This window comes from Rana temporaria, chromosome 10 (genome assembly GCF_905171775.1).
Source record: "Rana temporaria chromosome 10, aRanTem1.1, whole genome shotgun sequence".
In the NCBI taxonomy this organism is placed as follows: Eukaryota; Metazoa; Chordata; class Amphibia; order Anura; family Ranidae; genus Rana; species Rana temporaria.
In genome coordinates this window covers 103325995-103352885 of record NC_053498.1, presented here as the reverse complement: position 1 = coordinate 103352885, position 26891 = coordinate 103325995, and the positions used below count along the sequence as shown (strand labels likewise).

The 26891-nt window shown below is 42.3% G+C and overlaps 1 protein-coding gene across 1 annotated transcript; it reads right to left on the bottom strand.

Annotated features, from left to right (window-relative positions):
* Window positions 1–218: 218 nt before the first annotated feature.
* On the bottom strand, window positions 219–26891 carry LOC120915413 (transmembrane protein 26-like). Its single transcript, XM_040325893.1, has 4 exons — window positions 26790–26891; window positions 15328–15535; window positions 8779–8905; window positions 219–850 (listed from the first exon to the last, which is right to left on the bottom strand). Exons 2-4 carry the CDS (start codon window positions 15522–15524, stop codon window positions 320–322), a joined length of 855 nt encoding a protein of 284 aa, XP_040181827.1. The 5' UTR covers window positions 15525–15535; window positions 26790–26891; the 3' UTR covers window positions 219–319.

Here is a 26891-nt window from a genome sequence, read left to right as displayed (position 1 = left end):
AGAGAGCAAGTTCTCTATTTCCTCGACGGGAATGGAGAAACTTGCCTTGTCGAGTTGCTCGACAGCCTAACAAGGAACTTGATGAAGAAAACAATGTGTTTCGCCCGTCGAGTTCCTCGGTCGTGTGTACGAGGCTTCATGGGCAAACATTCTCTGTTCTTGTTGCTAAGAGTGGTTAGGGGACCATACTGTACATGTTAAAGCAAACAAACACCTTCTTGTGGGTTAAGTCTGAAGAATTTATTTGCTCATATACAATCTGGGCATAGTGGTTTTCAACTTGGTTTGATTTTAGGAAATTTGTGAAATACAGAAACAATCATTTATTTCTGCTTTTACTACCTTCATATTGAATCACAGCAATCCGATATACTTCCAAGAAGACTGTTAATATATTTTTGCAGATGAAGAAAATCATCATCTCATTGAGCACTTTCTCATTGATGGTCAGGTAAAGACGGAAGACAAGAAAGGGTCCATCCTGCATTATCACCGCAACTAGCAGACTCCATACTTCACTGGTGCAGCAGGAGTATGTGTAATTCTCTGTCTCCTCAGGTTTTGCAGACCCGGTCTGAGTGAGAACCAGGGTGAACTGTAGAACTGCCCAACTAAAAAGACTGAGTCCCACGATGGTCACATTCTGGTTGGTCGCAACAGATGGTTCCTTGATCAATAAAAGTATATCCAGGAGATCAGCGCCTAATCCAATATAGATAAGTAGTAGTTGAGAGAGTTGGTCTCTGCTCATCTCCCCTTTTGGCATCAGCCAGCGTGTTAAAACTAAGACCAAAACCATGACCTGCTCCAATTCGTCTAACCATAGCATCGTTGGTTCAAAATGTGATACCTGCAGAAAAACAAAAACAGTATATTATCAATATACTTCATTCACAGACAATATTTTAAGGTCCAATCATAATGGTACATCTAAGTTTAAACATGCAATTCAGCATACTTGTTGGTTGGCCCTAAACCACAGCTTAGTATTTATCTTCCTCAGTTGGCTGCTGTATCCCTTTGGTTACTGATAGCTTTGTATTCTGACTGCCATTGAATTTGAGAAATTACAAGGCAATGTGTTCACTGCAATTATAGCTATCCATATATATAGGAAAGTTGCACTGATTTTAATCACAAAAGGCTGCACTCAATCATTTCCATTCTTGTCAGCTCCATTGTTGTGGATACCTTAATGTTCGAAAATCCCATAAATAAAGGATAGAAAGTCCTTTCTAAAGCTTTGTTCAACTTGGCAGGCCCCAGGGCTGGACTGGGACATAAATTTGGCCCTGGACTTCATCCAGACTGGCCCACTTTTACAGGTCTCGCCCATGGCGACCGGACAACTCCCGCACCCCCCCCGGCCACCTAAGCCCCCTCTCCCCCTTCACTAGCCAGTGGCGAAGCTAGACATTATTTCACCCGGGGAAAAGAATCAGTTTGGTGCCCCCCATTATGGGATAAGATTAGGCAGAAGTGAGAAACCCCCAGGCCATAGTTGTTGAGTCAGCTGTCTGTCCCCTTCCCCATGTTCCTCTGCCGTCCCCCCTGCTCCTCTGGTCCTCCCCCTGCTTCTCTGTTCTCCCCAGGTGAGCGCTGCAGGGAGGGAGAGGAGGTGAGTGCTACAGGAAGGGAAAGACAGAGGAGCGGAGGGGGGCGGCGGTCCGCTGTCACTGAAGCCGGCCCACTGAGCCATTGGCCCACCGGGAAACTCCCTGTAGTCCCAATGGCCAGTCCATCCCTGGCAGGCCCTGCCATTCAACCTGCTGTTGCAACCATGTTCATCTGCCAAATTCTATCTGACTGGTGTAAGGATATGTTTTGAGATCCTGGTTCTATATCTTTGGATCTTTCTATCCTCCAACATCTGGAGCTCCTACCTGTGCCCCTGAGTATAGTGTAGATCAGTGTTTTTCAACTCCAGTCCTCAAGGCACACCAACAGGTCATGTTTTCAGGATTTCCCTCTGATGAAATGGCTGTGCTAATTACTAAGGCAGTGAAACTGATTAAATTCCCTGTGCAAAATAATGGAAAGCCTGAAAACATGACCTGTTGGTGTGCCTTGAGGACTGGAGTTGAAAAACACTGGTGTAGATGGATTAGTGGATACATCCCACCAAATTTCTACTGGTAAAACCTCCCCACAGTGAGGGGTGTCCCAACTTATAAAGGTGTTGAGAGTTTTCCTGGCTTTTGTGTCAATTTGATGCTAGGGCATTTCAGGCACTTGGGTTTGAAAGGTTGTCACTTGGGCCTTTAAACTAGAATTTCTGTCCCTGCCTCCACACTGTTTCATGTTGCTGAATTTGCCAATTTGTCAGAGTCTCTGTAAAGATTGGTGGATCTTCACATTGCAGCGAACAGCTCAACTTTTAAGTGGTCATAACCACAGTGCTGAAGGGAGAGAGGTTTCAGGGTTTCTAATCTAACCTGTTCTCTGTTTTCAATGCAAAGGGAGGCATCAGCCCCCTACAGGTTCTAAAGATTCTAAACAGGTTTATTTGGGTTCAAAACTTCCATATAGAATTTTTTGAATCTAAAAACCTCAGCACAGTTATGTGTAACCCTCTTAAGTGTGTATGTAAACCAATAAAAAACTATACATTTTGGACTGTAGCTAACACTATATGTGTTCCCACATACTGTATACTAGGGATGAGCTTCGAGTTTGAGTCAAACTCATGTTTGACTCGAACATTGCCTGTTCGCCTGTTTGGCGAACAACAAACAATTAGGGGTGTTCGTGGCAAATTCGAAAAGCTGCGGAACACCCTGTTAAAGTCTATGGGAGAAATCTAAAGTGCTAGTTTTAAAGGCTAATATGCAATTTATTGTCCTAAAAAGTGTTTGGGGACCTGGGTCCTGTCCCAGGGGACATGTATCAATGCAAATAAAGTTTTAAAAACTGAAGTTTTTTCGGGAGCAGTGAATTTAATAATGCTAAAAGTGAAACAATAAAAGTGAAATATTACTTTAAATTTCGTACCTGGGGGGGGGGGGGCGGTGTAAAGTTAGCATGTGAAATAGCGCATGTTTCTCGAACATAGAACTGTCCCTGCACTAAGTGTCATTTCTGAAAGGCAAAAAAGTATTTTAAAACCGGACTTGCAGCTATAAAGACTTGTTGGCTCTGGCAATTCAGAGCAAATTCATTCATAAAAAAAAAAAATAGCGTGGGGGTCCCCCCGAATTCCATTACCAGGCCCTTCAGGTCTGGAATGGATATTAAGGGGAACCCCGCCGTCAATTTAAAAAAAAATGACGTGGGGTTCCCCCCAAATATCCTTCAGGTCTGGTGTGGATTTTAAGGGAACTCCACCCCAAATTTAAAAAAAAAATGGCGTGGAATTCCCCCAAAAATTCACACCAGACCCCTTATCCGAGCACGTTAACCTGGCCGGCTGCAGAAAAGAGGGGGGGGGACAGAGTGCGGCCCCCCCTCTCCTGAACTGTACCAGGCCACATGCAATCAACATGGGGAGGATGTCCCCATGTTGATAGGGACAAGGGCCTCATCCCCACAACCCTTGCCCGGTGGTTGTGGGGGTCTTCGGGCGGGGGCCTTATCAGAATCTGGAAGACCGCTTTAACAAAGGGGACCCCCAGATCCTGCCCCCCCCTATGTGAATTGGTAATGGGGTACATTGTACCCCTACCATTTCACGAAGTAAGTGTAAATAGTTGGAAAAAACACACACACACCATAGAAACAAGTCCTTTATTAATAAAAAAAAAAATAAAAAAAATCCAGCGGTGATAATCCACTCTAGGTCCCGGCTTCCTGCTCCAACGTTGTCTGTATCCAGCGACGGGTGCGGGTGATCTCTGTCCAGCGATGAGAAGATCCATCCATCCAGAGCGCAGCATCGCCGACCTCCTCTCACCGCTGGACACAGCCCAGCGAATGACGCGGCTGAAGCTGTGACATTTCCTATATAGGGGAGACGGGGTCTATCTTTGTCGTTCCTGAAGGTCACGTAAGGGTAGGGTTGTCACCTGTCCCAGATTGACCCGGACAGTTTGGGTTTGGAATCATGCGTCTGGGTTTTAGACAGCCTGAAACCCGTACCCATTATTTAGACAGGACTATGGCTTCCGAGCAGGGTTACTGGCTGCAGTTGTGTAAGCCGAGAGTGTGTGTTAAATTCTCTTTCACACTGCCCAAAGCCAGCACTAACATGTACCCCACACACACACACAGATAGGAGAGGAAAGATCTGCACCTCTTCCACACACTCCTACCCCTCTCTGTCTGCCCACACTACAATCCCTGGCGCTGTGGCTCAGAAAAGGAAAGTGTGGGTGGAAAATTTGAAGTCCAGTAGCCTCAGATACATCTGGATGAGAGGTGCTGACTGCCAAAGGGTGAATGAGCTCACCATCCATCCCTGACCGTTACTGAAGTCTCCCCCCTTCTCTCTACTGTCTCTGAGTGAGTAAACTAAGGAAATCAGGGTTCCCAGAGCACCCCTTACATCAGAGTGCCTCTTTACACAAGAGGCCACAGTGTTCCTCCTTACATCAGAGTCCTCTCCTTACATCAGTGTTCACAGTGTTCCCCCAGGGTTTCCAGAGCATCCCTTATGTTAGAGTCCCCAAAGTTTTCCCTTACATCAGTGTCTGCAGAATCCCCCCTTACAGTGTAAAGAAACTCTGCGAGTTCAGATGTAAAAGGTGAACTCTGTGGATGTAAAGGGGACTCGTGATTAATTTAGAAATTAATTTAATTTAAATTTAAACTCCCTCCAACTGCTCCCTCTGTATACACCGGGCGACCATCTCCTCATCCGGGGTCAAAACAATATTGCAGGGTGGTCCACCCCCCGTGCCACTCTGGTGCTTCCGAATGGCGGACAGCTTCTCCCGCACATGGACCTTCAAGTCATAAATGTTTTTGTTAATGTCCTTGGCGCTGCGGGTGGCATTGCCAAGGGCACTAACTTGAGAAGCGATCGTATCCAGGATTTCCTGCTTCTTGGCGCGGCTGGTATCCCGACTCTGGGCACCATGGAGGAACGTATCATATCTCTCCATGCCAGCAATCACGATTACCCTCTCCTGGGGACTAACATTTCTCTTCCTCTTGCTGACTGGAGCAGCCATAGCACAGCAAAAGAGAGCAGTAATAAAGAAAAGCAAAATTACCTTGCTCAGGGGGGGGGGGGGAAGCAGGATGTAATTTTGCGTCAGACGTGCGCATGTCTGGGCGTATTTATGCACTCGGCGTAAGCTGGTAGGCCGGCGTAAACCAGGAAGTTCGGCCAGCGTAGTTGTGAGCATGCGCACAAGGAAGCGATCATACGTCGACATCACTGCGCATGCTCCGTGGAAGATACGCCGGGCGTAATCCACTGCTCCACGCTCAGGCCATCATTTGCATAAGTTCACACCCACTTACACTTACGCCGGCTTACGCCTTCACATTTACGTAACGCCGGCGCAACGTGGAGAGCAAGTGCTTTGTGAATCATGTACTTACCTCTCTGACTTATGGCGGCGTAGCGCATATACGTTGAGTTACGCCGGCACAAAGATGCGCCCATCTACCTGAATCTGGCTATATATCTATTGATTGGGATTTGTCGTTATAGATGAAAGACTGGTGGAATATCAGAATTATAAATGATTGTTGAGTAAGTCCTAGACTAAGGTAAGACAGTGGTGACAACATACAAAACAGAAAAAAGAAGATTGGATTCTGAGCGTAACATATAGCATAACATCACTTTGATCCTGATGATAACTTAGGCTTCACGTGGCATCTTAGATAATATGTTTACAAGCGCCTGACCATGCCCTGATAATATCGCAGTGTGACTGATAATTCACTACTGTTCACGTATATATTCATTCCTGAGGTCATTTGAGGACAGGATGGAAATACAATAGCTTAGAACAAGCAGACACTCTGAATATAAAATGTTTGCTTCTACAATGAATTTTATATAAGCAAAGATATATTGATTTTCTTTTTCAATTTTTTTTTATTTGATTTCCAATAAACACTTCAGGCAACGCTGTATGTAAATTCCTTTGGTTCTACGAAGAAGAAAAATTTATAAATAATTTAACAGGGAGGAGGAAGAAAGGCAGAGACAGATTTCATAAAAAATAGGAGATTCATATACTGTATATCTGCAGACAGGGATACAGGAAAGCAACTGCTACAAGTGCCTAATAAATCTTTTTTTCCAGCAATGATAAAAGTTAGTGTAAACCATTAAATAATAATAGAACATAAAAGGTCTTTAACTTTTGGGATTAAAAATGTAATTTATTGAAAAAATAAATACAGTAAAACCTTGGTTTGAGAGTAACTTGGTTACAACTGAGTATAAAAGAGAAGTGAGGCGCCTCTAAGGCCACGTACACACGGTCATCACGATCAGAATTTATTTATTTATTTTTAATTTGGGGAAGATTTATTATAGCAAAAAGTAAAAAATATTGTTTTTGTTTTCAAAATTGTATGTCTTTTTTTGTTTAAAGCACAAAAAAATAAAGCGATTGAGGTGATCAAATACCACCAAAAGAAAGCTCTATTTGTGGGAAAGAAAGGACGCAAATTTCATTTCAGTACAGCATTGCATGACCGCGCAATTTTCAGTTAAAGAGACGCATTGCCAAATTGTAAAAAGTGCTCTGGTTCGGAAGGGGGTAAAATCTTCCGGGGCTGAAGTGGTTAAAGACCCATTACACCATCTCCTTGCAGTAACAAGCTGAAATGCAAGATACATGCATTAGTGTACTGAGGTGTCATTCCTTCTGAATGGCGTCTCAACACATTTTGCTGACAGATGTGCATTGCAGTGCAGCAATGTGTATTACATTGCACTGCCTTTAGTGCTGCATGCTTGATTTTTGGTCACAAGTGGTGTGTTTGGCAGCCTATTCAAATAATAGAAATTGGAGGAGATAAGGGGGTGCTTACTAAAGGGTGAACAAATTAAATATAAAAACTAGCATTCATCTTCAATATATCAATAGCAAATAAATAAAATAGAACGACTGTGAATAAATATTCAAATTACATGCATCATGGGTGTAACAATAAAAATATAAAAGAAAGTGCAAAAAATCCAGTGAAAAAAATCCTGTGTAAAATGTCCGTGTAGGCAAGGTGAATGATAATCAATATTCAATAAAAAGAATAAAAAAGAATATAAAAAATATATAAAAATTATGAAAATTAAATGATTAAAAATATGTAATAAACATTAATTAAAGTGCAGCAAAAGAACACACAATCTCAGTGTAAAATAAGAATTCCTGAAAACAAAGTGTGAAAAATGCAGGTCCTTGTGCTGGAAATCTTCTACAAAAACACACAATCCCCAGCAATTGTGCAATAAGCTTCCAGAAAAGTACAAGTGCAGACAATCCTCTCAAAATTGAAGTGATAACCAACAAAGTGCAAAGTGCTTTTCTTCCAGTGCTGGTGCCAACCATTTCCCCCAGCCTCTCACCTTAATAGGCTTAAAATAAGACTTTCTGTGATATGCCTTTGGAACGATCCCTGCTCTCTTAACATTGCGGTCCCATCTCCAGGTTTAAATGCTCAAATAAAACATAAAGGCACTCCATAGTGTAGTATTTCCCAAAGAAACTTTTAATAATTAGGTAAAATACTCACATTGTGGGAGAATAGTTACAGCATAAAAACGACTCTCTGTCCTATCCTCACGCGTATCGTGACTGACCTTGTCACTTTTTCAAAGGTTGTTAATAGTTAATAATTAATATTCAAATAAATAGTCCCAATGCAATGCACATTAACACTTGTGCATTTAACTCACTGCAGTGGACCAGACTGGTATAAATTGGCCCAAAGATGCCTACCTGTCTGGCGGCCTAAAGCTGAAGTTTAGATTTGGACTATTTTGCTTAGTTAGACACTGCTACTACAGCGATTGCCACTAGCTTCCAGGTCCCAAACCAAGAAGTTGCCCCGCTGCTTAGTGAACACAGGAGATGGAAAAGCAATGTCTTGACATAACAATCTCCACCCTGTCTATTTGGAGAATAGTCTGCATTTTATTGAGAATGCAAAATGTTCACTGAATGGCATCCATGCCAAGCACGTAATTTTGTGTGTTTAGTAAGCAGTAGGGCAGCCTCTCTGCACAGGAGCAAGAAGCTAGAAGAGATGACTGTAGTCGTAGTGCCTACTACAATGATTAGTGGCCAGGTATGGCACATGCATACTTAGATTGGTCCAAGCTGGAGCTTCATACCAATGCAAAATAATCCAAATCTAAACTTCAGCTTTAAGCAGGCAGACGGTAGACATCTTTGAATCTATTTTTTACCAGTCTTATCCACTGCAGGGCAATGATATGCCAGGTACGTGCGTCACTTGTGTAATTTTCTTGTGTACATCACTTGTGATTTTCAGCTTCCACGGGGATCAGATACGTATGGTACATGTATATTTACATTGGTCCAAGCTAATCCAATGTAACAATGCAAAAGAGTCCATACCTAAACTTCAGTTTTAATGAATAGTATATTTAGCACTAAAGGGCTATGTTTGAGCATCATCCCACAATAATTCAATTCCCTGTTTTACTGTTTTAATTTGTTTATGAGCATGTGTTTATATACGTGTTTTGGAGACATACATTTGTAAACTCCTATGGGCATCGACTGAAGTTAATGGTTAAATATACTCTGTAAGCATTATCTAATATGTTGAAACACTATAACCACAGACAATATAAAAAGATGTTGCAGATCTGCCTTTACCAAAGTCCAAAAATTTTCTTTTACCTACCCCTGTTACCTGCGCAATGCTTGTTGAGGAATTGCTCATCAAGGTTCGTGCTTCGAGACATTCAAGTTCCAACAAGAATATGGAGGGTATGACAGATGCCAGGTACAAAAAGACTGTAGGACTAAACCTAATTAAGATAAAGATTAAAAATATAACAATTTTGAATGTAGTGAAAACAAACATAGTACTGAAACACACAAAATGTATATATACAGTGCTTAGCATAAATGACTACACCCCTTTTGAAAAGTAAGATTTTAATCAATATCTCAATGAACACAAGAAAAAATTCCAAAATGTTGTTTAGCTCATTACGTGAAAGTAAGGTTAATAATATAACTTAGATTACAAAATCTTTAGTTTTACTCAAATTAGTTGATGCAGAAATCTAGCATTTTGTATGGCAACCATGTTTTGTAAGGACAATACCAAGTCTTCTAGGCATGGAATGAACAAGTTGGCGACATATTACAACATATTGCAACATATATCTTTTTCCATTCTTCACGAACAGCCTCTTTTAGAGCCTTGATGCTGGATGGAGAGTGATGCTTAACTTATCTCTTCAGAATTCCCCATAGGTGTTGGATTGACTTAAGATCAGGAGAAATACTTGGCCGCTAAATCACTTTCACCCTGTTCTTCATCAGAAATGCCTTAGATGTGTGTTTTGGATTATAGCCATGTTGGAAAAGTACACGACGACCAAGGGCACGGGTGATGGTAGCATCTTCTCTTTCAATGTAGAGCAGTACATCTGTGAATTAATGATGCCATCAATGAAATGCAGCTCCCAAACATCAGCAGCACTCATGCAGCCCCACAGAAGGACACTGCCACCACCATGTTTCACTGTTGGCACCATGAATTCTTCTTTGTACTCCTCACCTTTGCGACGTCATACAGTTTTGAAGCCATCAGTTCCAAAAACATTTATCTTGGTCTCATTACTCCAGAGTACAGAGTCCCAGTAGTCTTCTTCTTTTTCTGCATGATCCCTGGCAAATTCTAGGCAGGCTTTTTTGTGCATGGACTTTAGGAGAGGCTTCCTTTGTGGACGACACCCATGCATGCCATTATTCTGCGGTGTACGCCATATTGTCTCACGGGAAACAATCAGCCCAGTTTAGCTTTTTACTTCTTTAGCTAACTGCAGTGAACTTGCATGGCAATATTCTTCAACCCTTCTCATCAGAAGACGCTCCTGTTGAGGTGTTAACTTCTGTGGATGGCCTGGATGGCTCTGTGAGATGTTTGCAGTTCCATCTTTGTTTTGTATTACTGTTTCTACAGTATTCTGATTCATAAGTAAAGCTTTGCTGATCTTCTTGTAGCCCTCACATTTCTTGTGTTAAGAAATTATTTTCTTGCTCAGGCCTTGTGACATTTCTCTTTTATGTGGTGCTATTGCTGACAGCATGAAATGGGAAGGCGTTTTCTTTGTTAAGTAACACCCTTTTATAATCAACTGTCTGCTGAACACCTGTTTAATGAATAATTAAACTAACCTGTAGTTGAATTCTTGTTAATTAGGATTTTGAAAGAAATGTATATGAGTAGATTAACCCAACACCTGTTCAAAGGTAAATAATGTGCAAAATTACGCAAACAATATCTATAAATGAGAGTTGCACATTATAAAGCAAAAAGCTCAAACAATGAATAAACTGATTAATTAACCACGCTCAAATAAAGTGCATGTGCATCCATCATTTTTTTTTATATTATAATGAGTGAATAAAGTGCTATAAAGTTCCCAAACAAAAAAAAGGTCCAAAAATCTCAGTGAAATCTGGGCTTGCCAACCAGCCATCCCAGAGCAGGAGGTCGCGGGCCACATCAGAGGACTCCAAGGGCCACTTGTGGCCCCCGGGCCACTGGTTGGGCACCCCTGGTTTAGATGATCTAACAAAGGCTCAGTTAGACCAGTAGAAAATGCTCTTTACAGGCAGGGACCACGAGCCCCTTTGTTTGTGTAACGCAGTTTTGGTTCCTAGCTGTCCTCCTGTGGCTACTGATCCCAGCACCACCTCTTCAGGCACTGCCAGCCCACCTGGCTGCAGCTGCCCCTTTCTCTAGCCCTCATGGCTAAGACTCTATAGTCCTCACAGACTGACTCTGCATTCATCCCAGACTACTTTCATCCAATCCTCTCAGGCATGCCTTTCAGTCCTCTCTGACTGTATCACTCACCAGTAGGGTTGCCACCTCATCCCTTTAAAACAGAACACATATGAATTCCACAGGTTCTGAGGCTAATTTAATTTAGATAAGGCTCCACTTGAGTTCAATTACCACCTTAATCAGCCACAGAACCTGTGTAATTCATATGTGTTCTGTTTTAAAGGGATGAGGTGGCAACCCTACTCACCAGCCCTCCTGGCTTTCTTCCTCCTGGGAGATTTGCCTGGCGTTGTTATCGTGCTGTCCTCCACCTGCTCCCATGCCTCTGGTCAGGACACCTCTGTGTGCCTTGGAGAAGGTCCCTTCTGCACCCAAGCCCAGGCTCAAGGTCACCCCCCCCCCAGACTAGGAGTGTCCTTGAGGGCTACCGGCAGCTGAACACTCCAGCTTACACCCAAACTCTACTGGCCCAGCTGGGCTGACCCTAAGTTTTTGAGGGGGCCTGCCTCCTGCCAACCCATCTGTTGGAGATTGGTCAGGGCCCTCAGAATACTCAAGGCAGCTCCGCCCCAGCTGTCATGGCCTCGGCATCGGCCTGACACCCCCCTGTGTGGCACCCAGGGTTGTCCGCCCCCCCCCCAGTTGGTACGCAACTGCTGGGAGGTTGACCCAGAAGGTGTGGCTGAGGGGAAGATAAACATTTAGGAGGATCTGTTTGGAGCTCTCTGCACCTGGGGTTCTTCCTTTGGGAAGAGGAGCATGTGTGCTGTGTTCCAGGGAGATACTATTACTGGGCCTCAGCATGTGCCATGTGCTGTGGGCCCTAAGATGTTACCTTTAGAAATTGAGATTGAGAAAGGAAACTTTCACCAAAGAGTGTTGCAGAGGAGCTGTTTGGGAGCTGCAGACTGGACCAAGTTATTAGGACCTGTCATGTACCTGTTGGAGGAGCCTGTCATGATGAGGAACGCCTCTAAACGTGTGTGCAATACAAGGCTTTAGGCATGTTTTTTAACCACTTGCTGTCAAATCACATACCTGGTATGTCATTAGACTACAAGGAGCAGCTAACTAGCAGAGCAACTAACTAGCCGCTCAATTGCTATTGCAAGCAGTGGGAGGGGATATCTTTCCCCTCCCACTGCCTTCTGTGGCTTACTCGGGCTCTCCTGTCCCACCAGGACACCTGAGTGACCAGCTGCCACTTCCACCGGCTGGCCAGACAGCCGAACAAAGTCGTGATCGGCTATGATTGGCTGTTCATTATAGTTTACCCAATGTCAATGTCCGCAGATCCCTTCATAAAGCGTACCTTTCACATGCCTATTGCTGTCACAAAGCAACAGCATATACAGATTTAAGTATCTCTGTCCCCCTGTTCTAGCGTGCACAGTAATTCCAGCACAAGACCTCATCTGTAAATCCGAAGTGGTAACCTCTAAAGGTTTTTAAAGCGTCAACTATGGATAGTAAAATGTACGTCACTTGCCACCCGTGTTTTAAAGCAGGACATGTTTGGTATCTTTTTACTCGTCGTAACATCATCTTTTATATTTTACAAAAAATGGGTTATGTATTATGTTTTTTCGGATTCAATTTCAAAAAATATTATTTTTCCCCAAAATTGTGTTTGAAAAATACTGTGTGACATAAAAAAAATTGCAAAACCCACCAATACTTTCTCTATGGTCTCTGCTTTAAAAATATATATAATGTTTTGGGGTTCTAAGAAATTTTGTATAGAAAAAACCTAATTGTTACATGTAAACATAAAGTGCCAGAAAAAGCAGGTCTTCCAGGCAGATTTTCTGCTGCCAGGAGCTCTGCCGTTCAGAGGACAAAAGTGAACAACCAGTGTGCATGACGTCTAATGGAAAGAACTTGTCTTTTTACTAATATGTATAAAGGTGGTTTCTGGCTGCCAATTATGCAAAATCTGAATCTTCACTAATGACTGAGCATGAGGCAGATCAGGGCAAACTGAGAGCTGCACATAGCTTAATCTTTTAAACATGGATGATGACCACTTATTAAAAAGAGACATCAAAGTCTAACTCATGTTTTACCTTCACTGACTAATAAATGAGGCTTGGAGTAATAGGATAACCAGGAATGTATGTAATAAAGCAAGCCCTGCAGTTTACTAATGAGAGATGATTAAAAGGACTTTTTTAAATGCAGATATTGCTAGGTGATTAGTACAGTGTGTGCTACAGTGCTTAGATAATGGACGCATTCATTGCCCTGGCTTACCTAACTACATGTTCGGCATTTTTTAAAAGATAAAACTTTTTTTATTTTTTTAAAGTGACATCAAACAGCATTCTTAATTTTTCAAATATAATCTATACACATTCACTACTGTAATTTAGTTTTTATGAAACTGTGTAACTCTGTTTTACTGCCTCCTTGTAATGTCATCCATAAACACTTGAATCTCTCCTTTTCCTCTTTATTTCCGTTTGTTTGGAATGAGCAGTGCATGTTAGTTGAAGTCATGTGCATTGCTCCATGCACACTACAAATCCCATAGTCCAAAGTCCTTCTCAAAAGTAAGCAAGAGAGAGTGACTACGTTTTTACATACAGTGGGACTATGTACAAATAGCGTAGGCACTTTTTGGGTTAAATTATGTCATACATACCTGCTCTGTACAGTGGTTTTACACAGATCCTCTTCTCTGGTCCCCGCGGTATCCCTGGCCCCTCCCTCCTGTCAAGTGCCCCCAGAGCATACAGCTTGCTACGGGGGCACCCGAGCAGGTTCACTCCCTAGCCGCTGCTCTGCACCACCAGAGGGAGAGCCATGCTGTACCCCCACCACTGTAGAGAGCCATGCTGTACCCCCACCACCATAGAGAGCCATGCTGCTGCCCAGCACCCCCAGAGAGAGAGCCATGCTGTACTCGCACCACCATAGAGAGCCACGCTGTACCCACACCACCAGAGAGAGAGACACGCTTCTGCCCAGCACCACCAAAGAGAGAGCCATGCTGTACCCGCACCACCAGAGAGAGAGAGAGCCACACTGCCCAGCACCACCAAAGGGAGAAAGACTGAGCCACTGCTAGGGTACACAGCTGTGCTACACCGTAGCCAGCCTGGGCAAACCAAAGAGAGTGAATGTTCAGCCAGAGGGATCACTGCTGCAGTTTCGCTGGGTCTGGTAAGAGGGTTTGTTGGCCATTATCCATTATTGTTTCTATGGACTAAGCCATTAGGAAGTGGCTAACCTGCTATTCTCTAACCTTAATACTACCTGCAGGCCTTATTGACCGCCGCATCACATGCCAATGACCTCCAACACTGGGCTGCCTACCTGAAAATAGGGGGGGGGGGGGGGGTGACACCATTTTCTACGGCACCATGTGAGACCAAACCTAGAATGCATGAAGGTAAAAAACTTTGAGCCTTTAGAGCCACTTTAAGAGTATACTTGAATAGTTTTTGTTTGAACCAGAGTTTTGTGTCATTTTAACATTGCATAGAATGGAGAATGGGGTCCTTCATAATGGAGTGCCCATTTAAGAGTGCTTCAATGTCTGCATTTTTTTAACATCTCCTGTCATTTTAAGGTTCATGCATGATTCCTAGGAAGAGGGGGCACCAACTCTTCCAACTCAGGTGTCAAGTAGTCCAGAGGCTTTAGGAAGTCTGAAAAAAAAAACAATAGGAAGTTGGGTACTTCTGGATATAAGGAAAGCATTTTATCCTTCCTCCTGAGATGTGGCGTTTAGGCCTGGGCAACCAAATGCTGCAGCCTGAGGGCTCTTTCAGACAGGTTTCAGTATTAACCCTTCTTTGAAGAAGGCATTCTGGGGTGGATCACTTTTTAGAGGGTAATAGAGCAGCAGCTGCTAGGTGCTCAGGAGGTGATCCTGCTAAATTCCCAAGGGGGATTTATTATGTGAATACTCTACCGCAGCTGTGAGCCAAGCATTGATCTTAATGGGGAGCCGGTTAAACTCTTCAAGCCAAATTTAAATTTCCATTGTCAGGGGCGCAACATGTGTACAGCCCATTCAGCTGCAAGTGAAAAATTTAGCTGGGCAGTCATGGGGGGTGGTAAAACTGCTGCCCTCTGCCTGCCGATGTGAAAGAGCTCTAACACATGACATGTGTTCACATGGAAAAATGAGAATATTAATAAAACCTGATTGGGCAAAGTGATATATTTTCTTAAGCCCAACAGTGCTTATAATTTACCATGCCAGTGCAACGTCTGAGCCTTTTCATATCGTATGTGAATGCAATGGAAAGCTCTGCTAAACAAGCCATCTTGTAGTTTTGGTTTTCTTGATCTCTGAACTTTAAAAGATTGTTAACATCATGACCTAGTACTGTCTTTACCTTATCCTTTCCTTTTCTTGTCATTTACACATTTGGTAACTAAAGATACATCCATGGAACCAAAAATAATAGTTACCATTTCCATTCTCCTTTTCTGGTTACGGTTAGGGTGAGCGCCATTTCCATGTACAGCAATAGAAGACCAATCACCAGTGTCCAGTAGAGAGAATTTTGTTTTACTAATACCACTTGCCATACCAAAAGAAAACCGTGTACCGTGAAAATGACACGACTTAAAATGGCCAACAGAATATTCCTGTATGAGACAGCCATTTTGGTATTTTCTAAATGGAAACAAAGAGAGAAATTAAACTTTTGTTTTATACGTTTCTTGTTTATTATGTAAGAGCTTTTGCACATAGACACCTGAGCCCCCTCAACATAATTCCAAGTGTTTTCCCCCACTTGGAAAGCCCAAGTGTTAAATGCAACCATCCATAGACACAAATGACTGTGTGCAGCTGAACATGGGGTATACATTGGAGCTATCATAAACATACAGTAAAAATAGTGGACAGGCGAATGCAAAAAACAGAAATAAAAAAACAAATTCACATACAAACAAGCTGAACTCATGTTTAGGCGAGTATCACTGTAACCGCAGAGTACAGTCACACACAGCTATTCATGTCTGTAGGAGGCTGTACTCAGAAACTGGGCTGCCCAAGAGGAGGGGAAGATGCCAAGATTTATGTTGAATGGGCCCAAACGCCCGTGTGCAAGAGGCCTAAAAAGAGTAAATGGCTTATATTCATTTTGTCACTTTAATGTTTATATATTAATTGTATTATTATATTGAAGGCCCCTTGAACCACCTTTAGGGAAAGGGAGCCTTGATTGCTGGAAGAATGGCATCACTGTGGGCGTGAACCTAAAAAGGGAAGTTAAAGCGGAGTTCCACCCATTTAAAAGTCAGAAGCTACAAAAAGTGTAGCTGCTGACATTTAATAAGCACACACTCGCCTGTCCCACAGTCCAGCGATGCGGACCCACAAAGCCTCGCTCCTCTCCCCCTCCTCTCCATGGCGCTGGCATTGTAACTGTGGGTGCCCGGCTGTGGCCTCACAGCTGAGCACGCACTGTGCATGAATGAGCCACACGCTGCGCGTTGTGAATGGTTGAGCTATCTACTGGGACCTGTAATGTGTCCCAGAAGATTGCAGGGAGGGAGGGGGAGGTGAACTTCCTTACAGCGCCGGGGTGCCAGGGGAGGAAGTGGGAGCTGGGTGCCTGTCAAAACTGGGTACCCACTCCCCTCCCCCAACAAAAATGACATGCCAAATGTGGTATGTCAGGGAGTCACCATCACTTAAAGCAGAAGTTCCATTGTTGGGTGGAACTCCCTTAGGATTGGCTACAAAGACCTAAGAAAAGGCTACACTGGGGCACATCCAACTGCTCTGAGGTGATTCAGCTGTCACAAGAGTTGCTGATGTTTTGTCACAGCTTTATTGGCAGTTTTTTTTTTTTCAAGAAATTTATTGGGTTTTATGCAAGTACAGACATGGCATAAAATACAGTTTACAGAATGTGAATCTTAAGTTGTGATGTAAGTAACATTCCCGAGGAATCAAAACATGCGAAACGTAGTAAAACAGGGTATCTAGAGTCACAAGAGGTATCCATATCTAAAATCCTAACTCCTTTAAGGGGACCTACTAGGGTAAAAGCGTAGACTATGCTGGTCAGTAGACCGAAAACATGGGGGATCAGGGGTTGGGGACTCTACCAGGAGTATGGTAAAGCACTGGACCAATGAGCGTCAACCCCACACACGCCCACCACGAAAGGGAACACACTGTGGGCGGTAGGGGGACCAAGAATAACAAAACAAAGAGGAGCAGTTAACAAGGTCCTGTAGTGAGCTGAGACCCGACAGACAAGACAGATGGTAGGGGGGGAATAGGGGGAGATGCAGGAGGGAAGAAATGTGACGGACAGGCTATAAGGAACCCAGCATTATCTGTTGTATCCGGCCGCGTTGAGGAGAGAGGAGTTGTGGGGGGAATCACAGGGTTCAGGGTTTCCCTATAGTGTATCCAACAAGCCCAAGTGTGCCTAAATTTGTCATGCCTGTCTTTGGCTTGGTGGATAATCTTTTCCATCTCCTCAATCTTGTCAACCCTGGACCACCAATCATCTATGGTGGGGGGGGGGTATCCCTCCAACGAATAGGTATACACTGGGTAGCAGCGTTGATGAGATGTAGCGTCAGGGATTTGTGATATGTCGATTTGGGCAGGGAAGTGTGGTGAAGAAGATATTGTGCAGGTGTGAAGTCAGGTGTGAAAGTAGTAACGTGAGAGATGAGCCTATGCACTTCACTCCAGAATGGTTGGATAATTGGGTAATTCCACCATACATGAAGCAGAGAACCCGTTTCCGAGTTACATCGCCAGCACGTAGAGGGGACATTGGGGAAAATTTTGTGTATCTTATCCGGGGTCCTATACCAGCGTGAGTACATTTTTAAATCTATTCTCTTGGGCTGAGACGTTTATGGAGCCCTTGTGAACATGCGTCCACACCGACTCCCAATCGTCGTCGGTCAGGACAACAGACAGATCAGCGTCCCAAAGTCGATGGATGTCGGAGTTGGGGGTTGCCGTCGAAATAAGTAGGGAGTATAATGATGAGATCAAATGTTTCTGTGGGCCATTTTGGGAACAGAGGCGCTCAAAAGGTGTAAGGTCCCTATACAATGACGACACCGACGGCACGGTGTGGAGAAAGTGCCTGAGCTGGAAGAACTTAAACATAGGAATGACGAAGTCTGAAAATTTAGAGGCCATGTCCGAGTGAGAGAGGAGTGTGCCATTATTAAAAAAGAGACGGGCTCGTAACGTGGGGATGTCTTGGTACGCCAAGCGATCCGAGACTTGAATGTCTGCTGGAAAGTCAGGGTTCTGGGTCAAGGGTTTCATCGGTTTATTGGCAGTTTTGACCTTGCAAGCAATTGATGTTGCTTTATGGGCTATGCCATAAAGGTAAATTCTTGGGTCAGTCTAACGGCAGTCTGACACTGATGGTAAGGACAGGTCTCTTAGACTATGTGAGTTTATGTTTTTGGGTGCTCAGAGTATAACTCTGTGACTAGCATTGTTGTTTGTTACATTTGGAAAGCTGTTACTTTAAGAAAGTATAATAAAGCTGTGGCCTTGCCCAATTTCCAACTTAATTAGCTTCTGTGTTTTTTTGGGAGTAAAGTATTGGTTTATTAGTTGGTCATACATGAACCTATGCTTCTCAGCAGTGAGGATGCCTATCTGCCTTCAGATATGTTTCTAACACAGAACAAACTGTAAATAAATGGGTTCTTATTTTCTTCATAAAGTCAAATCAGTGCGGCGGTTTACCATTATTTTTCCTATCTTGCATATTTATGGATTTAGACCTGGTTTCTTTTTTTTCTGTGGCAAGACTGCTAGGAAAATCAATTAAGATCCATTAACATGTTTCACAAACCTTTCACAACACTCAATTAGGATGCTATCACCTAATCAGTATGAATACAAACATATTTCACCACGAAACAGACTTGTACATCAAAACACATTTGGGCAGTGTTTTTAACCATTTTGTGACTGGAAGTCTTTGATGCCCAGATGCTTATACCAAATTTAGCAGCATCAGCACGCGTTACCTTGACAATAACTATATTACTAATTTGTATACCTAAATAATTTTTATATATATTTTTGGGATAACATACCGTGTTTCCCCAAAAATAAGCCTGGGTCTTATATTCATTTTGGCAACAAAAGACACAGTAGGGCTTATTTTTGGGGGAAAGGTCTTACCATGTAATGTGCTGTCTTCTCTCCCCCTCTCTCTCCCTGCCTGATAGGAATCCCCAGTATGAACTTAGTTAAAATGCTTGTAAAATCCTATAATCCACTCTATTACAGTAGTATATAATGTACAATGTATGTGTTTCTGTAGTATAATTGTGCCAAATACCTTCGTTATAGTGCCACACTGCGATTCTGTGACCCGCTGAAGCTCTCTTTCCCACATTTATATTACAGAAACACACACATTGTACATTATGTACTACTGTAATATAGTGGATTATAGGATTTTATAAGCATTTTAAACTAGGGCTTATTTCTGGGGTAGGGCTTATATTGCAGCCCTCCTGGAAAATTCTGTTAGGTCTTATTTTCAGGGGGGGGTGTGGTTGCAAGAAATAAATTTGCACCATCTATATGGCCTGCCTAAGTGCCTATACCATTTAAAATCCAGTAATAAATGGTCTCATTCTGCTCTGCAGAACTCTAGTTGTTCTTTATTCTCAGCAATGTGCTGAAAATCAGAGCCACTAGAGGCCAATGTGCTGACAGCCTAAAGATTTACTGCTGCTCAGGGGCTATGGTGTTAAGAAAAATGACAGCCCTCAGCAGGAAAAAAAAGGAGCAATGCAGGAGGCAGTATACAGCACACACATTTTGGTGCTTAAAGCGGAGTTCCGGCCACAATTTCACTTTTTAAATATAAATACCCCTGTAATACACAAGCTTAATGTATTCTAGTAAAGTTAGTCTGTAAACTAAGGTCCGTTTTGTTAGGTTGTTGCAGCATTTAGACACTTTATAAAATATAAATTGACTGGGGCCATCTTAAGTGTGGGCATCATGAAGCCAGACTGTATGACTTCCTGGATTTCAGCCTTGCAGATCTCGCACATGCTCAGTGCTGCACAAGCAATGTAATACGTTTCAGATCAGGTTTCAGCACCTGTACTGTCCAAGTCACATGATTCTTCGAGACTGGGGAATGCACAGACTCCTGGAAAGTTACACCCACTACATTCCCAGGAGTCTGTGCGGTGTAGGTTAGGAAGCTTAAGCACCTAGGTGCAGGAAGAGGGAAGATTAACTATTTTGCCTAGCAACAACACTTTGAAGGCATCTAAAAAAAAAAAATTTTCTTAAAGGACTAATGACATTTTTTTAAAACTACTGATGTAATGTTATATTTATGGGTGGAACTCCACTTTAATTCTTAATGTGTAATGCATGTTCTTTGCTAAAACATTATTTTTTATGTCTATAGACTGGGGAATTTTACCCATAGCTTAGTGAAAAAAGTCATGATTTTCTGAAGCTTCGTACACACGACCGAGAAACTCGACGGGCGAAACACATCGTTTTGCTCGTCGAGTTCCTTGTTAGGCTGTCGAGGATCTCGGCGAGCCAAATTTCCCCATTCCCGTGGAGGAAAAAGAAGATATGCTCTCTTTTTGACTCGATGAGATCCTCGACAGTTTCCTCGTCGAAAAGTGTACACATGACCGGTTTCCTTGGCAAAAAAAAAAAACAGCAAGTTTCTTGCTGGTTTTTGCAGAGAAACTAGGTCGTATGTACGAGGCCTGATATGCATCATCCAATCATGTGCAAGAATTTTTTTTTTGTTGGGTGTTCTTTGCACCACATTCACTAAGCTCTGGGGCAAATTCTCTTGCAAAGTAAACAGCCTATTTGATTTTACTAAATCAACCCCAAAGTGCCAGCTGGTGCCCACCAAAGGGAGGATATTTATTAAAGGTTTGTGCAAGTACCTAACGTTCTGATCAACTCAGGAAATGTATTTTCTAATGGTAGCCTGCCACGATCAGTCTCAGAGGAGAATTGGTCATCTGGGGAGGATTTTGGCAAAGGTTGCTATGTTTTTCCCCAAAAACAATTGATAACACCAGCACTAGGAATGTCTTCTTAGTGCACAAACATGCATGTTCAGTTGATACAAGCATGCAGGCATATATATCAATAGCTCTAATGTCTCGTACACACGACCGGTTTTCCCATCGGTAAAACTGCCATGAGAGCTTTTGGCCGGGAAAACCGGCCGTGTCAATGCAGGAAAACTGTCAGAAAAAAGAGAGAACCAGCTCTCTTTTTTCCCACCGGGATTCCCAGCGTTTTTTAACCCGACAGTTTTCCTATGGGAAACACTACTTGGAGCATACACACTGCCGGGATTCCCGACCAAAGCTCTCACGGCAGTTTTCCTGTCGGGAAACCTGGTCGTATGCAGGGGGAAAAAGTTACAGAGCAGGTTCTCGGTTTTCCCCTCTCCGGACTTTTTACCGCCGGGAACACGGTCGTGTTTACGAGGCATAAGAAGTCATAGTTTGGCAGAAGGTTATCTCATATCTGTGGATGTCCTTATCCTGTTCAATAATAGCTAGTGAATAATAGTACTTGGATTAGCCAAATCAGTAGCCTAAATCCCCTAGACCAAATTAGCAATCTAACTGACATTTATAAATTTAGAACCGTGAGGATGCTGTATTTGTTGTTAACTGCAGTGCATAGAGCTAATTATCATTTATAATTTGCTTTTATTGCAGCACTACTATTTCAAGTGTACCCCATTGGCAGTGGAATTTAAATTAATGAATTAGCATCTCTGCTTCATACTTTACAGGAGTTTGCTGAAAGTACATAATAGCTGTAATTACTTCTTGGATAAGGATGTTCACATAAGATAGTTATTCTTTTCTCTTGCTGATTGTGCTTTACAATAGTGTTTATTCTGTTTTCAAGCATAACTATTACTGCATATTTTAAATGCACAATTCTGTAATAATGTGGACTTGACATAATACCACAAATTAAAGGGATGTATAATTACAACTACCGACATTTAGGGGTACTTTCCAGGGACATTGTTGCAAAAAAAAGGTATATTGCTGAGCTATAAATCACACTGGAGGACGGTTAAACCTATCTATTGCAGTTTAATATTATCCTGTTAACTACTAGGAAAGGTGTGCCTTTTTGGGCACAGGATGAGGGTGACTGAAGCAAGCTGTCATTACAGAGGCTGCATGTTAGTAGATACGCAAGTCAACAAAGGCTCAACTTGAACACTAACTTTAAGGGCTCATTTACACTAGTACTGCCCTCTGAAAAGCAATCTGCGATGGATCACTTTTTTTAGAGGACATTTGACAGGCAGCAAGGAGGCATTACATCACCTCCTCACTGCCCGTTTAAACCCCTAAAAGCCCACACTGCCACACCGCCGCTGCATGTATTAACTTGAAATGGTCAATCTCAGTATGGGCATGAAAAATGGCTGCCTTTTCAATTTAGGCAGTGTGGTTTGGTGGGGGAGGAGTGGGCAGTAAAAACACAGCTTAACTGCCCGTTTTTACCATTTTCCAACCACAGCTGTAAACTAGACCTAAAATGATGTACATTCCCTGCCAACTCGGTATCTAATCAGAGAGCTTCAGTTGCCGTGCTCTGATTATGTAGAAGAGAGGCATAGCTTGAAATGAGTATTCAGCACCTGTCTAGCTTGTTAGAAGACTGATTTATTAAAGCAGACCTGTTGGGGTAAAATAAAAATAAAATCCAGAAGGTGCCTTGTTGTGATAGAAGAGTATTTATACATAACTATCTGGTAGCCTGTGTCTCCTACCTCCCCTTTTTCCAGTCCTGTAACCTCTTTCAGTACCTACAGCAGGGGACCCTGCAACCCAATACTCTCAAAAGTGTCTAATGCTGATAGAGGTTGCAGTACCGAGAGTGGCATGGACCAACAGAAAGTTTATTACCTCTTCTATTATAGGGTACCTTCCATTAGGATTTTCTTTCTACTTTAACAGGGTTTGTTTAAAGCAGACCTTCAATCTGATTATAATTAACAACTATATCCTAACCTTCAGCCCCCAATCTATTATTGTTAGGTGTAAACATACAAACATCAGTCCAAAAAAAATGTAGCACGCTGTAAGGCCCCGTACACACGACTGAGTTTCTCGGCAGAATTCAGACAGAAACTCGATCGGAGCCGTATTCTGCCGAGAAACCCGGTCGTGTGTACACTTTTGGCAGAGGAAACCGACGAGGATCTCGTCGGGCCAAATAGAGAACATGTTCTCTATTTCCTCGTTAGTCAATGAGGAAACTTGGTTTGCAGAGATCCTCGGCGGCTTCACAAGGAACTCGACGAGCAAAACGATGTGTTTTGCTCGTCGAGTTTCTCGGACGTGTGTACGGGGCCTAAGGGCTACTGACTCGTCCATAGGTTCATCTCCCAGACTGGTGCAGCAAAAGCCAGGCACACTGCAATGTCACTCTCTCTAGCTCAATAAACAATCTCTAGGGGTTTGCCTTTTTGATAATGTTTATTGCTGAAGAACTTTGAACTATAACCTGAGGACACTCTTCGCTTTGTTCCTGCTTCTCAAACTTGTCTCTTTAGTAGGAGCAAAGGGGATGAGCAGCACTAAGACACCATAAAACATGCCCCAGTCCAGGTAAGCACTAGCACTGATGCACAAAAAGATAGCAAAAATAAAGTAATATCCCTCTACATCCGAATTAAAGATAAAGAGGATCTCCAAAGGACAGCTCAGCAACTATACCTTTTTGTATAAATACATATTCTTTATTCATAACCAAAAAGAAAACCAACTTACATAATGTAAACATAAAAGTATCATAATTAGCCAATTATTAAGGAAAAACCTTGGATGGCTTTTCTGACGGAATTCCGCTCGGCTTGGCTTGCTTGCATATACACGGTCACACAAAAGTTCTCTGAACTTTGGTCCGTCAAGAACGTGGTGATGTACAACACTACAACGAGCTGAGAAAATGAATTTTAATGCTTCCGAGCATGCGTCGAATTGCTTCCGACCATACGGTGGAATTTTACGCGTCGAAATTGCTACAGACGATCGGATTTTCCGAAAATTTGAGAACCAGCTTTCATTTTTTTGTTGGCGGAAATTCCGACAGCAAAAGTCCAATGGAGCATACACACGGTCGGAATTTCCGCTCAAAAGCTCACAATGGACTTTTGTTGTCGGAATTTCCAATCGTGTGTATGGGGCATAACAGCTGCAAAAAAAATAAAAAAATACTCCTAAGCCACCTAACAATTAAGTAAATTGACATAAAGCTGATATTGGCTGAAAACTTCAAAATACTGTCCCATGTGAACATATATTCTGGAATCCATTGGTTGTCCAAGGTTATATAGTTAGCATCTTAACAAAATGTCTACAGTATATGGGAGAAGGATAAACTCCCTTCTGTTCCTTATATCATATATTCCTATATGAGGGTGAAAGAGAGTGCCAACATCCAAATTTGAGTAGAAAATCTTGGACCACATCCAGGGGCTATTAGAATAATTGACCACCAATAATTGATACCATGAGGGCAGTCACTTTAGGGCTTTACTAGTCCTGGAAGATTCTAAGGGTCAGACTGCTCAATGTCCATGTGTGAGCTAAATCCAGTGGACAATATAGGCATCAAAAGGTATACATACACCAGGACTGAGATATTGACCCATCCAACCACTTCTCTCTAGGCAACACCAGTGCATCATCAGAAGGTTGAAGTATATCATTACCCCATGTTTCCGCCTCTGATGCATCCAGCTTGACTGGTGAAACCGGTCAGGCACCCCTTACTTCCATCTGGACCCCCCATGTTCCACCTACATACTGATGGACCACAAGTGGACCCAGGGTGGCTAAGTAATCCGGACTTTATTCTGCAAATTCTTACTTATGTTGCAACACTCTGAATGGTAGTGGGCATGATGTCTTGAGATATACTTCAATCATTTGATGATCAGAGTATCATGTGACCCACCAGCCTAAAAGAGCACCTGTAGTTTAAGGGAAAGCAATATACTCCAAAGTAGTCTTCTCACATAGGCTCTAACGTTACATCTAACCTAGCTGTTGACCTTTGAAAGTGGTATGGTAGGGACTAGTGTCCACAGGTCTTGAAATTGAGGTCACGTAGAAACAAATTTGGGTATCAAAAGCCATTGAAGAGTAGTAACAATGGAGTTGCACTTTACATAATGCTTCAATTAAACTGTAAGTTACACTTTATTGTATCAATAAACAAATTTATATGTAATTAATTTGGAGCAGGTATAAAGTTTGGCTGTTAAGTATGAATGGACTTTTGCACTTAGAACTGGAATTGTTTCCATCTTTAGGTGATGTTGATGCTAATAGGTGAATGAGGCAAAGTAGCACCAGCTCTCAGTGAGAACACATTGATACATAAGTACTTTTGCACATTTTTAATGATTAAAAATGAATTTGCATGTAAATCTAATCTAAACCTATTGTTCAGTATGTTTGGCATTATGTCTTACTGTATACAGTTTTCTGAAGCAATTTTTTAAATTAATATTTTGCCAAGTTTCTTATCTGGAAACCTTGTATATAACAGCACTTCTTATTGTAAGCTGACAACATTAAAGGGTTACCCCCCTTTTCATAAAAAATAAAAAGGTGAACGTACCCTCTATATCTTCCCCACCCCTGTCCCCACTGTACTTACCTCCATGTGATGAGCTGTCAGTGCCCACGCAGCCAGTGTAATGGTCCAGGGATTTTAAATCCTTGCTTTTCTTCCCCTTTTTCTGTAAGGCTACCAGGACAGGTCAGAGAAATTCTGATGGATCAGCATTGGCATGTGACGGCTTTGACCAACCAGAATTGCTCTGATCTTTCCTGAATGCCCTACCGAAAGAAGGGGAAGAAGAGCAAGGATTTCAAATCCCCTGACTGTTGCACTGGCTGCGTGGGCAGTGACAAATCATCACTCACAAAGGTAAATACAGGGGGAGTGTTACCTCCCTTTTCATTATTTCTGAAAAGATAAACTAAACTAAAGGCGGCTATACATGGTTTGAATTTCGGAATAATTTTCTTTTGAAAATTGTATCAAAGAATTTTCGTATGAATTTCACACCATTAGTGGGCTGCAGCAACAGCCAATTATCGTGCGGCAATCGAATTTGAGGAATCCGACATGTTGAAATTTTTTGGAAAAACAAACGATTTTCTGATCAATGATGAGAGAATCGTGCGAGAAATGTAATAGAAAAAAAGCGCATGTGCAAGAAAATAATATTCCCGGAGAGAAAATAATATTCCCGGCAACATGAAGGTTTGGTTGGCCGAATTTCAAAAATCAATGGTGGCATCATCGGATCACAAAAAAAAATGAATTTTCTGATTTTGAAAAGAAAATTTGTTCTACTCTTTAAGTCACTGTCTTGAAATTAGCATCAGTGTTGCTGGTCTGTCTAATAGGCCTATTATATACACATCCTAGCAACCAACTGAAGGCGCTCGTACAGTGGGCTGACAGCTCTGCTGCTAGTGGTTTAGCTTTGTCAGCCTGCAACAATAAGTGCTCTTACTGGCAGGATCTTCAGAAACTTTACAACAGTTTCACAAAAACTATTTGCTTCCAAAAACTGTATGCAGTGAGGCATGACATTAAACATTGTCTACTGCGCATTTTGGATTTGAAAATCTATGGATTTGGAAAAACATGGACCCCACAACAAAGACCAGTCTTTGAGAGTCATAGGAATTACAGTAGAAGTTTGACGCTTGCAATAGCTATCAACTGTAATGGGAAGAAAAAAGATCATTATGTTGTTTTTTTTTTTTCAATTGTTATCTTATAAGCCTGCAAAACAGTCTACAAAAATAAGTCTGTAAGTAAATATAACCTGCACATGCCCTGTACTTACCTTTAGCCCCTCAGAGTCGTTAGGTACTCTCTGTCTCAAATGGATCTGAAGTAATACAAGCCTCTAGGATCTGGGCATATCTCTTACTACAGCTTTAGTCTG

Excerpts from the sequence above, each read along its gene's own strand:
- LOC120915413 (XM_040325893.1), bottom strand. The coding sequence starts at position 15,524 with ATGGCTGTCTCATACAGGAATATTCTGTTGGCCATTTTAAGTCGTGTC. Across the intron at positions 8,906-15,327 it reads AGAAAAGGAGAATGGAAATG|GTTTAGTCCTACAGTCTTTT; the intron begins GTAACTATTATT and ends TATCTTAATTAG. Across the intron at positions 851-8,778 it reads GCATTGCGCAGGTAACAGGG|GTATCACATTTTGAACCAAC; the intron begins GTAGGTAAAAGA and ends GTTTTTCTGCAG.